This window comes from Diabrotica undecimpunctata, chromosome 8 (genome assembly GCF_040954645.1).
Source record: "Diabrotica undecimpunctata isolate CICGRU chromosome 8, icDiaUnde3, whole genome shotgun sequence".
In the NCBI taxonomy this organism is placed as follows: domain Eukaryota; kingdom Metazoa; phylum Arthropoda; class Insecta; order Coleoptera; family Chrysomelidae; genus Diabrotica; species Diabrotica undecimpunctata.
The window spans coordinates 51,436,475-51,450,011 of NC_092810.1; the positions used below are offsets into that span (position 1 = coordinate 51,436,475).

Here is a 13,537-nt window from a genome sequence, read left to right on the forward strand (position 1 = left end):
ATACAAGGTCATGTTGATATTCTTATGATTCGCTTTATATACAGGGTGTTTCGGAGCTCAAAATATTAAGATTTAATCCAAATAATTTAAATTAAATGTAGCTCCTTACTAAGTTACAGGGTGTTTTATTTAAAAATTTTAAAGACTATTTGTACCCAGTACTTTAAATCTATTCGACATATCACAGTCATACTTGGCAGGAAGTGAAGGTACTGTACACCCTATAAAATTATGTTAAATAAACGTTTCTGGCTACTACCAGAGGAGTAATACAAAGAAAAGTGAAAGGTTGACCCTTACCAAATTTTACACTACTGGCGGCATTGCTATTGTACAAATGTAAATTCTACAAGAGACACTCGTTCAAAACGATGTTTTGTATCGTTTGTTATATTTTATATGTAAAATTTATCAATTAATATCAATATTGTGTGTGTGTGCAATCAAATTACGGTACCTGTAATGTTGAACTAACACTTCTGCTTCTTCCACAGTGAACTGGGGGAACTCAGGGGGACAGAATCTTCTTAAAGTTGCGTAGATAACTTTACACAAAAAACTGGAGTGTTTATCGTGCTGATCTATACACGACTGAAGTACGTGTAGTCTCGTAACTTCGCTTCCCTTAAGTCTCATAGAGGCGTTGCGTACAGGGCCGTATTATTTTACGTATACAAGACATACACACACGTTAATAAAAGAATTAAATATAAAAATAAAATAATAAAATATTAATAAAAATGAGAATATGTGTGGAGGGGCGTAACATTCCCACCCACTAAAATGCATATTTGCATTTTTAGTCAATATAAGGCAAAGGGCATAGCTTCACCAAAGGTTTCCTAAGTTCACCTTTCGCGGTTTGTACGATAGCTACACGAGCAATACCATCTTGACCGAAAATTAAAGTTTTAATTCTACCCATTTGCCATTGTAATTGGTCTCATTACGTATTAGTACGAGTGTACCTATATTAGGATTACCCTCATTTTTATACACTTCGTGCGTTGATGAAGGGTATGTATATATTCTCTGCCCCCTTTTTGCAAAAAGTCTGCATGTAATCGTTGCAGCAATTGCTAATGACTTAGCCTATTTAAATGAACATCACTGTAATCCAGATCGGGAATTATCCTTTAAGGCTCTAGTGTAAGAAAATGTCCAGGTGTTATCACTGAAAAATCATTTGGATCATTACTGACAGGACATAAGGGACGACTATTTAAGACAGCCTCTATTTGTATGAGTAATGTATTAAATTCTTCATAGGTTAAAACCTGTTCACCTATGACTTTGGACACATGTGTTTTTATGCTTTTTATACCCGTTTCAAACAATCCACCAAAATGGAAAGCTGCTGAAGGAGCTTTTTATCAAAATGTGACTTAATGTCTTCTAAATAGGATTTTGCTCCTACAAAATTTGTTCCGCAATCAGAATAGACAACAGAGCAACGTCCTCGACGTGCTATAAAACGTCTGAATGAGGCTAAAAATGCCTCGGTACTAAGTTCAGATACTAATTCCAAGTGCAAAGCCTTAGTGGCAAAGCATACACATAGGCAAATATAGGCTTTCGTTCGTTTAGCATTTTTAAGCTTATTGGCTCGTATCAGAAAAGGACCGCGAAAGTCGACGCCAACGCAAGAAAATGGTTTGGTCTTGGATATCCGTAGGACGGGAAGAGCCCCCATAGGTGGCTGATAATTTTGAGGTTTTAGTAGTTTGATAAAATTACCTTTGTAAGGTAAAAGAAGAGGAAAGCGCTTGCCATACGCTAATTCTGACTGGCTAAGTCTTCCGCCCACTCTTAGGAGATCATGTGAATCAAAGAAGGGATTTAATTTTTTCAAATATTTGAATTTTACAGTATTACCCTTAACCTGTTCTATTTTCTCCTTCAGATATATATGTTGTACTAAACTGATTAGTTGATTAGTGGCATTACTTTGCTCCTGAATAGAAAGCCTCCCAACTGTTCGTTGATTAGCTGATTTTAGGGTACCAACGAATCTAAGAATATAGGAAAAGATACGTTTTAATTTTGAAAAGGAAGAAAATCGATTACAGATATTATCGACACATTCATCAGATGGAAAAGATAAAAGACAACTCTTCTGTTTCAATTCTAAATTATATTGGGTAGAATCGGGCAAGGAGAATGACCAGTTATCTTCAGTAGTGCGAAGAAACTCCGGACCCACCCACCAAGCCGGAGTATTTAAGAAATCCTCAGGGAAAAGTCCACGGGATCGGTGATCCGCACTATTTAATGAAGAAGGAATATATCGCCAGTGTTTTGAAGCAAACCTGTCTTGAATATAAGAAATTCTGTTACTGACGAAAATTTTTCCATTTATATGGTTGTGAATTAATCCAATGAAGAATAACATTTGACCATGCGTAAATTCTACTAAACGGTATAGTGAGAGTTTGCAGTATATAAGATAATAATTTACTAAGAATTACTGCTGCATTGAGCTTAAGACGAGGAATAATTTGTACTCTGGTAGGAGATACCTTTGTTCGGGCTAAAAGAAAATAGGTTTTGATGATTCCTGTATCATAACAAACACGAAGGTATGTAACAGCAGAAGATCCACGTAAAGAATCGTCGCAAAAGCCATGAAGCTCACAGAAAATAATTCCATTTAAAGAAATATGACGAGGTATAGAAAACATAGACAGTATAGGCAGTTCAATTTTAAATTGTTCCCACCTTGAAGTAATTTCCAAAGATGGAGTTGCATCCCAATCTAAATCAAGTAGCCAAAGACGCTGAATAATAGTTTTCACTATCAAAGTGACAGAATTAAGAATACTGTAAGGATAGAATATGCGAGCTATTTGACTTAAGAGATTTCGCCTTGTGCAGGAAGCTTGGAGAGGTAAAATTTTGTAAAAGAAATTATCAGATGATGGATTCCATCCAAGTCCTAACACCTTCAACGAAGATTGATCTAAGTCAAATGAAAAAGACTGTTCTAAAATATGATCCAAAGGAGTATTAGCCAGAAAGAATAACTGAGGGGCATTACTTGCCCATTTTCGTAACTCAAATTCACCACGTTTCAATAAAGATATTAATTCTTTTATAGCAAGAACACTACTTTGTAAAGAATCCTTTCCTGTCACCCCATCATCTACGTAAGTATCTCTTAGGAGTATAGATGAGGCCACAGGTAAGTCCGGTTCGTCGAGTGCTAGCTGCTGTAGACTACGAATTGCAAGATATGGTGAGCTAGACACATTGAAAGTAACCCAAGTAAGTTCGTATTCAGCAATAGATTCCTGTTCCGAAAAACGCCAAAGTATTCATTGAAATCTTTGTTGCTCAGGAGCGATAAGAATCTGAGTAAACATGGACTATAATAATATCTGCACTGGATAATATCTGCAGTAAAGACATATTTATGAAACCTGAATTTAACCTGAATTTAATTTACAAGATAGATCCGCGTGTGCGGATAATAAGCATTATTTATTGCCGTACTTGGCTGAATAGGATTTAAATAATGATTATCTATGAAACTTTTGATAAAGCTTGAATATTGAATTTTAAGTGATTCATTTTTGGCGAATCGGCGCTCTAAAGAACTAAATCTTTGTAAGGTTAAACGTTTTGTGTCGCCAAAAGAAGGTAATTCGTTTTTGAAAGGCAAATTTACTACAAATCTGCCCTCGGCATTTCTATAAGTAGTATGAGAATACAGCTTCTCACAGAACGAGTCTTCCGGAGAATAAGATTTAACTTCTGGTACTTCCTCAATGCGCCAGAATTGTTTTAATGTCGCATCCAATTGCTCAGAATGATTAGCTGAAAATGACATAAAAAAAGAATGAATATTTGTTATATTTGTAGGTGGAATATTTCCCATCAAAACATAACCGAAACTTGTTTCAAGAGCCGAAAGCTGATCATTACGGGTTTTAATAATTCCTCCTGTTAAGATGTAAGGAAAAATATTTGCTCCTAATAGAACATCAACTTTACCGGGAATATTTGCTATTTTATCAGCCAACCTTAAATGTTGAAGATATGGCAAGTTGTCTAAAGAAATTGGAACATTTGGCATGTTTTGACAGATTTGAGAAAGAATTATTGCATCTACGTCGCAATGAAAGTTTATGTCATAGAACGAAGAAATTTTCAATTTTACGCCTGATTTGGCTGGGGTGTACATTCTATCAAGGCGCATTGAATTTAGGGAGACTTAATTTGTCTGCACATTCTTTATTAATGAAGTTAGCTTGAGACGCACTGTCTCTAACTTCCAAGGCTTTACCAAAACGATCGAGAACATAGATTGGAGCTGTAGCTAGCAAGACATTATTTGTCAAAGTATTTGATAAGGCGGAAATAGAAGGCATGGGATCGTTAGATGAACTAGCAACCTCGTTATGAGACGAAGAAGAATAATGATCATTCGCATTGAGATTTTCAAAGTGAGGAGCAGTATGTTTTTTATTACAATGTGTATATCTTTTGAAAGAAACGCATTTGACCGTAACATGAGTTTTATACAAGCAGTTTATACAACATTTATTCTGTTTAGCAAAGTCAAAATGTTTTTGAGGTGCTCAAACTTATAGGAACTTATAAACTTGCTCATAGGTTGGTACATTTTTTAAAGCAAAGTGTAATTCAAAAGCTCTAACTGTTTCTACATCCAATTTGTCCAGTAAATTCATTAGAATGGAGTCCCATTGAGAGGGAAAAAAAGTAATTTTTCTAGAGAGGTCAAGTTTTCATTGAAAATATCTAATAACTTTCTAAGTGAAATAGGATCATCAATTTTAACCACATTGGCATTTTATATATTTTTCCATAATGCTCTAGATAAGTCTCGTTTACCTTCATAGCGATCAATTAAGGTGTTGTAAGCAATATAATTTGAGTCTTGAAGCTTAATGCTTTTAACTATTGTAAGGTACTCCCTTAAGTGATTTCAGAAGATAACTAAACTTTTCTATATTAGAAAGAACGGAATTATTATGCACAAGAGCATTATACAAATCTATAAATGTGGGAAAATCGGTAATCTCGCCCGCAAATATACTTAAATTTAGTTTCGGAAGATTTACATTAGTTTTTAATCTAATATGTGGATCAGCGGACACATTCTGAGTTCCATTAGCAGTAATGTTCAATGATGAATGATGTTTAAAATAAAGAGAAGCTATTTTAATAATACTATTATCAAATTCAAATCTAATTAATTCTTTCGTATCTAAATCTACGTCTTCCTCAATTAAATTTATTAATTCAGTATGTTGATCATTAAAACTAGTATTGATAGCTTCGTAATCTTTTGCAGCAAAGAGAAACCCTGGAATTAATGAAGCATCAACTAACACTTCATCTGCCAGCTTTTCCATTTGTTTAATTTTACAAATGTCAACGTTTCTCAATGCACGCAAACGAACAATTTTATTTGAATTTCTGGAAGACATTCTTATTTATAAAAAGAGATATTTGTGTAACACAAAGAACCTTTAAAGAATGAGATCTCAATAAGTTCAGTATGTACTCGTATGCGCAATATTTTTAAATTATAAAACTCAATAAGTATCAATAAATATAAATATTTATTATATTATGTATAATCGAGCAAACAAAAACAAAACAAAAAACACTCCAAGTATTATTTAAACAAAAAATCAATATATTTATTTAATTGTAACTAGAAATACTCGCATAAAATATTTTTAAAACCAAAGGGTTCAATAAATAAATATTGCGTTTTTAAAAATTTCCTACGTTATTTAAAATAAAATATATAAACTTATAAACCACCCTGTATTTAAAGAATTCTAGTATTCAAAGAAATTTTATCTGATTTTAGAATTTCGACGACTTGTACTTAACAATAGGTCAGGTATTCGAACTCGAGATAAAAGGGGCTGTAATGCCAGGTGTGTATACCGCTTGCGGACCTTTTGCCCAAATATTTAAAAGTTTATATAATTTGATCGCGTTTTTAATTGACTAAATTACTTTAAACTAACTTCAATCCGGCTCGAAGGACCAATGTACAAATGTAAATTCTATAAGAGACACTCTTTCAAAATATTTATTTAGGTGCTGGTATTATTTTTATACGAAAATAAGTTATATGTAAAATTTATCAATTAATATCCATATTGTGTGTGTATGCAATCAAATTACGGTATCTGTGATGTTGAACTAACACTTCTGCTTCTTTCGCAGTGCACTGGGGGAACTCAGGATGGTAGAATCTTCTTAAAGTTGCGTAGTTAAGTTTACACAAACAACTGGACTGTTTATCGCGCTGATCTATACAAGACTGAGGTGTGTGTAGTCTTGTAGCTTCGCTTCCCTTAAGTCTCATAGGGGCTTTGCGTACAGGGCCGTATTATTTTATGTATATAAGACGTACACACGCGTTAATAAAAGAATTAAATATAAAAATAAAATAAAAAAAAATTATTAATAAAAATAAGAATATGTTTGGAGAGACGAAACAGCTATTTTAGTGCAATTTTTCTATTCTCCACCACTTTCTATGTAAATAATATACTCTTCATTTGGAACGATAAAGTCATTATTTTTAGAGATGTTTGAAGTTAAATGAACTGATGCGGCACAGTTACTTCGATAAATGTATTAATTACGTCGGTGTTTTTGGGTCATAGGATTGCATTTATTATGCAAATGAAATTTTAATCGATCAACAACAAAACATAATGTTATTTATTGAAATTTTTTGAAACGAATAGATACTACATTCAACTTTTAAAAACAAATTTTGGTTCTAAAAAGAACTATTTTGTTATAATCTTAATAAAAGGACAATTTTAGTAACACGAAAATATCAAAAACACATTTTAACTAAACCTCTCTAGTTAAGCGATTGACGTGATTGACGATTATTTAATTCTTATGAATATACCAGTGATTTCATATATCCGTAGAAATAAAAATCTAAGGGATTACATCGGGTGTTCCAGGCGGTCGTGGAACTTCACTACCTCTGCCAATCCAACGATAAGAAAATTGCTGATGTGGATAGTTCGGTAGTATTAAAGCAAAATGAGGCGGAATTTGGGAGGGGTCAACCATTCGCTTTCTTCCTGTCGTACGCCTCTGGTAGTAGCCAGAAACGTTTATTTAACATAATTTAGTAGGGTGTACAGTACCTACACTTCCTACCAAGTATGACAAGGATATGACAAACAGTTTTAAAGTACTGCATGCAAATAGTTTTTAAAATTTTAAATAAAGACCCTGTAACTCAGTAAGGAGCTACATTTTATTTAAGTGATTTAGATTAAATCCTAAACCCAGGAATCTACAGTTAAAATATTTCTAATTAATAATGAAACATCCTGTATAAGGTTCGCAAATAACGATTCACTCGTAATTGGTTTTGCTAAGACAAAATAATTTGGTAGTTATAAATATATCTAAAATGTTGAATCATGAAACATGTTAATACTCATTTGATTATTTCTGTTTTCAGGAAAAATTTATCGAGCATTTAAAAGGGACGGAAATGCAAATTCCAAACACCGATGTCACAATTACAACTCGGAAACGACATATAAAAGAAAAACTAGACGATCCTAGTACTAGTGTACCTGAAAAAACGGAGAGTAATATCTTATGCCAAAATAAGTTAGATGTGTCACAAGAAGAAGAAAGTGACGATTATTCGCATAATTCAAATATACCTAGGAAAGTTACGGTTCATGAATCGGTGTCAAAACTTTTTGCTCTTTATCCAAATCTTAAGTTACGGACTGGTGTTCTGGTCTTCGATCTCAATCCCTTTGTTAACTTAGAATTATACGCAGTCGAAAAATACTCTAATGATATTAATAGAAATTTAAAATTTGCCACTGAAAGAGCAGTTAATTTAAATATTGCCGATCAAAAGACTATACCGTTATCAAAAAATAGTTTTTCGGATCTGAATTTTTGTTCAGAAACAAATATTTTAGAAGACAAAGAATCTTTCAATAATACTCAGAGCAATCAAGCGACGTTAAGGATGACTCGTTTTAGAATCAAGCAGGTAGATATTCACAATAAGTTCAAAGTAGGTCCTATTAGAACAACGCGTTCGAATGATCCATCAAAGTTTAAAGTTATTCCTGAAGACTCATTTAAACGAAGTAGAGAGAGTAGTAAAAGTGAAGTTTTAGTAACTGATGCACAACTAAGTAAATTAAAAAAAAGAAAATTATTATCCAGTGATTTCATATCGAACGCAGACAATATTTGTTTGTCCGTGCATAATAACGCAAACGCTTTAAATTTTCATTATCAAGAACATTTCTGTTGCAGTTTTTGTAAAGCAAAATTTAGAGACATTGAATATAAAATATGCCACGAACAGAAATGTACCGTAGGTCATGCTTTAAACAGCAAACCATACGTTGAATTGATTAAAGTTGATCTAGATTTAAAAATTAGAAACAAATATCTGTTACATGATACTATTTCCGATGAAAAAAAAGTCAGTAATAACGAAGTTATAGAATTATTCAACGATGACGAATCACTAGTGGACTCAACTATAATTACTAGTATTGAAACTGAACCGAACAATATTGTAAATGTGGAAAATAAGCATGAACCAGAATCGAACAATCACTTAGTTAAATGTAATACGTTTTCACAGACCATTGATACACTCGGCAACAAAGAACCTCTACCTCAAATCGAGGTATCAAATACTCCCAATGGAGTAGTACCTGCTAATATGTTACCAGTTCAATATCTAAGTACAGCAATAGTGAGGCCGGCTATTATAATAAGAAACGACAGTTTACTTAATGATAGTAATATGTGTGGTTCCGACATTGCCATCCTCAAAGAATTAATACAAAACTCAAAACGAATTTTACAAAAAGACCCATTAATGCAGACGCTGACCAGTAAGGACATAACTCAAACCTGGACTGTGAAAAATATGTTTTCGCCGTTGAAGTTATATAAAGTTCCGATAAATATTCGACCTGGCGAACATTCTATAACTACCTCCAAGCCAGAAATTAAAATAGAGAAAGAGGTTGATTTGTGGCAGGATATAAAACCAATAAACTTAATTAACACAAACTCAATAGTGGATATTAACAAAATGATATTGAGACCATTTGAAGTAGTTCTCACCAACTCCTTGCAGACAAACAAAAAAGACTCTTCACTGACAATTAAAACAGGATCTTTGCGGACAAATAAAATAGCAATTTTAAAACGTAGTATTTCATCACAAACTCCTCAAAACATCGGAAATGGAGTAAAAAAGAAAATTTCCAGTAAAATTTCTTTAACTCGGAAGCAAAATAAAGTTTGCATTCAAAATATTTCTTCAACTCAGTCTTCTGCAACGATAACACCTCCTAACGCTGTTCAGACCGTTTTTTCCCAAAATAGTGGAACAATTATTACTAATGTTTATAACCAAACCCAAGTCAATCTCCCTCAAACTCTGAATTCATCTATTAATACGACTAATAATTATACCGAACAAATTTTTACTCCAAATCTGCTCAACAATACTTCAAACGTCCAACAAATATTTATTCCTGCGAATAATACATTAACTAGTCATGCCAGTCATCTACAAATACTGTCTCATACTCTAAACAACGCAGTAGTTAACAACATTGACAATAATTCTCAACAAATGTTTATACCATTGTCAAGCAATTCGATTAATTCGACAAATTGTATTTCTCAAGTGTTCAGCTCATCCAGTGGTACCGTTATGCCAGCTACTAATCAATCTTCTATTTTAATACCAGTTACGAATCCTATGGTACCTGATGGCAGTATTCCTAATTTGAATGTAATCACTCCATTGAGTACTGTAGCCAATCAAATCACTCCATTGAGTACTGTACCGAATCAAATCACTCCATTGAATACTGTACCGAATCAAATCACTCCATTGAGTACTGTATCGAATCAAATCACTCCATTGAATACTGTACCGAATCAAATCACTCCATTGAGTAATGTACCAAATCAAATCACTCCATTGAGTACTGTACCGAATCTCACTCCATTGAATACTGTACCAAATCAAACGAATGTAGGTTTTACGTATTCTTACAGCAATAATACACAGAATGCTGTATCTTTGGTAAATAACCAACCTATATTAGTTAACTCTCCAATTCCAAACTGTAACGTGACGTCAAATATATTTGCAAGCAATGAGGTTCAACAGAATATGATAAGTACTGTAAATTTTACGCCAAATAATATAACCGATACTTTTAGTACATCGGTTGTTCAATGCCAAACTTCTGCAATATCAAATAATTTCACTCTATCCCAACCAATACTTAGGGTTAAAAATTTGTATGAATTAAAATAATTGTAATATAGATATATATATATATATATATATATATATATATATATATATATATATATATATATATACATATATATATATATTTGTGTATATAAATATTATATTTTTGTAATGTGTTATTTATTAAATTCATTTTTAGTACATTATGGTTTTTATTATCCTTTGAAAATTTAGTGAATTGTTTTTTGCGTGATTCGATACACGACATCTGTACAGTGATGAGTGTCTTACCACCCGGCTTTTTAACGTAAGAGATAGAAAACACAGTTACCTTGTGAAATAAAAAGAGATGAAACTCGTAGAGGTCAGAAATAATCGGAGAAACTTATAATTTATATTACATTACATTACCACTATCGATAGTTTCACACCTTTAGACGTTAGCTTCGAGCTAAATCACCTCGGTCATAATTATTATGAGTAACGTCGAATGTGTGACGTATTTCCATTTTTTAATTTCGCATAAAGTAAAAACTGATTGACCACAATAAAGCAAAAATGTGAATAAAATAATTTAATTAATAGTGATTATTTAATCTAAAGTTTTAAATTATTAACCAAGAATAATTTCTACTATGATTTGAGGTGTTTCATACACTCTTGTCACGGAATAATTATAAATCCTTCGTGGATTAGTGGTAGTGATTTTTTTTTTTTTAATAATTTGAAATTATGCAACGATCGTTTTGCTTTAAATCACTACATTTCAAACAAAATCAAACATTTATGTCAGTCGTTACTAGTATTAAAAGTGTTTAAAGTTAAAACAAAAAATCTTATTGACAAAACAGTATCGTCGTACTTTCGAAAATAAAGTAAAAATTCTTCAAAATTAAAAGAACTTTTAAAGAATGTTTAAATAAGTAAAAATTCTACAAAAATAATAAAATATTGTAAATAAACGTATTTACAATATGTTCAAATAAGCCTTCATTAGCAGCAGAACAATAACCCAAACTGTCACTAAAGAATTATAAAAGTCTGATGGATCAGAGTTCAGGGCATGATGTTCTCATCGCTATATCTCTCATATAGTTTGGACTTGATATATTCCCACATAAAAAAATCACAAGGTCCAAGATCAGGTGATCTTGCAGGCCAAAAAATATCTCCGTGGCCACTAATCAATCGATTAGGAAAAGTCGCACTGAGATATTCACTGACGATGCGAGAATTATGTGCAGGACAACCATCGTATTGAAACCATATGGAATCGAGAGGTATTGGTAAATTACGAAGGGCTGGGACAATTTCATTTTGCAGAAGTTCCAAGTATTTCCGCCCAGTCAACATACCGTCTATAAAAAATGGACCAATGACATGATTCCCTATTATGCCTCCCCAAACATTTACTTTTCGAAGACGCTGGGTACGAGCGACATAAATCTGACGAGGATTTCCTCGAGACCAATACCTAGCATTGATTGAATTGTAACGGCCATGCAATGAAAACGTACATTCATCGGTGAACAAAACGTTCTCTAAAAAAGTTAAAAGTATCGATGTCTTTACAAAATTTCACCTACTCTAAATCTTGGAATTCCATATTGTTCTCCGAGACGAGATGTTGATTGGGTAGGATTTTGCTCAATACTTGCACAAATCAAAGTGTCCCTTAGTTCCAAATCTGGATTTGCCTCCCTTCGTCTGCGAACTCCTCTTGGAGCGAACACGGCTCCATAAGTAAAAAAATTACGTATAATAGACTGAATTGTTGATCGTACTGGAGCCGACCTATTTGGAAACATATTTACAAATCGTTGTCTAATCATGTTGTCTGATAATCCATTCACATGCCAGACAACAATTTGCACTTTTTCCTCGACCGTTAAAATCCTTTTCACGAATTGTTTTTTCAATAAAAAGTTTCTGTTTACCGTAAAAAACACTTCTCGATGTGTTATTATTTAATAACTTGAGGACTTGATGATTTGGTTAGCTATAAAGCAGGTAGCTGTTCGCGCGCATCCATTCCAATGTCGTCAATTGTTTTGAAAATCATTACCTGTACAGAGGAATTGATATTAACACTGAGGATTTAGTGATGGATTTCACATTAAACAGTCTTCAATGGATTATTTTCCATTCACAACTGAAGACTGTAAAACTGGAATTGAATTTGAAATATTTTGTATTTCTATTTTATAACATTGGAATAAGAATAAATTGTAAATAATGAGTTTTTCGAAAACTTGTTACCTAATATGTATCATATTTACTATTATTTTTGATTGAGTAAAACAAAAATTTTACCCTTGGTGTGAATTGAACCCCAATCTTCTTGTCAATAGACAACGTCTCTAACTATTACACCAATTTCACATACAATAATTGTTTTCGGACTGAACATACCTACCTTTAGTTTAGTCAAATATTTCAGTTGAGTTATTTTTATTATTAAATAAACTTAAAGATTTATAATTTAAAATCGCTACTAATTAATGCTTTTTACTATAATATATCTTAATATATTTAATCATTTATTCTAACATCAGAAATTATTAACATAAAATATTTTCGAGGTCATCCGTATAATTATGATTGAAGTCAAATAGACACGTCTAATAACTAGCCTTATCTCGTACTATCTCACAACTTAATCTGTCTTTTATCCTTTCCGCTATTTTGCCGGGTGGTAAGACACTCATCACTGTATATAATGGATGTGATATACGAAATGCATTTATTTATTTTGCGTATATGCTATTCACTTATGATTAGACTTACGTACAGCTCGTCAAGAATACCAATGTCTCTGGAGTTTTGACAAGAATATAAATTTGGAGGGGAGAATTTGTCAGTAGCCAGAATATACTCAGTTCCATTTTGTTATCAGAAGCAAACAGATCAGACGCATATCAATTACACTGGTGTAGGACTTATTAATCCGGTACCGTTACAATGGAATTTAAATCAAAAGTTCATCGTAAAGATTTGAGTGGCCAATCTCGTGAAATTATAGCAAATGTGATATATTTTATGAAACGAAAAGCGGAGGCTAAACATCCGATAATAGAACTAACGAAAATTCAAGAACGTGTTTCGCGCGCAACTGGTGTAAGTGTTGGTTTTATAAAGCAAATTTCAAAGGAAATGAGATCAGTTGAAAATGGTGAAACTGATTCGTTCCATACACCTAATATTAAAAGACAAAAAAGTGCAAAACTAAGTTGGATAAGGAAATTC

General features: G+C 32.6%; 1 protein-coding gene across 2 annotated transcripts in view; it reads left to right on the forward strand.

Annotated features, from left to right (window-relative positions):
• LOC140447534 (uncharacterized) overlaps positions 1–10,367 on the forward strand; it is a 67,620-nt gene extending 57,253 nt beyond the window's left edge. The window contains exon 3 of one of the 2 annotated variants that reach the window (XM_072540237.1): positions 7,484–10,366. In XM_072540237.1, coding sequence (XP_072396338.1) covers positions 7,484–10,351 — 2,868 coding nt within the window. In that variant the 3' untranslated portion in view covers positions 10,352–10,366. Of the gene's footprint in view, positions 1–7,483 lie in introns of both variants that reach the window. The other variant, XM_072540236.1, reaches the window with a different exon arrangement.
• The last annotated feature ends 3,170 nt before the right edge of the window (positions 10,368–13,537 follow it).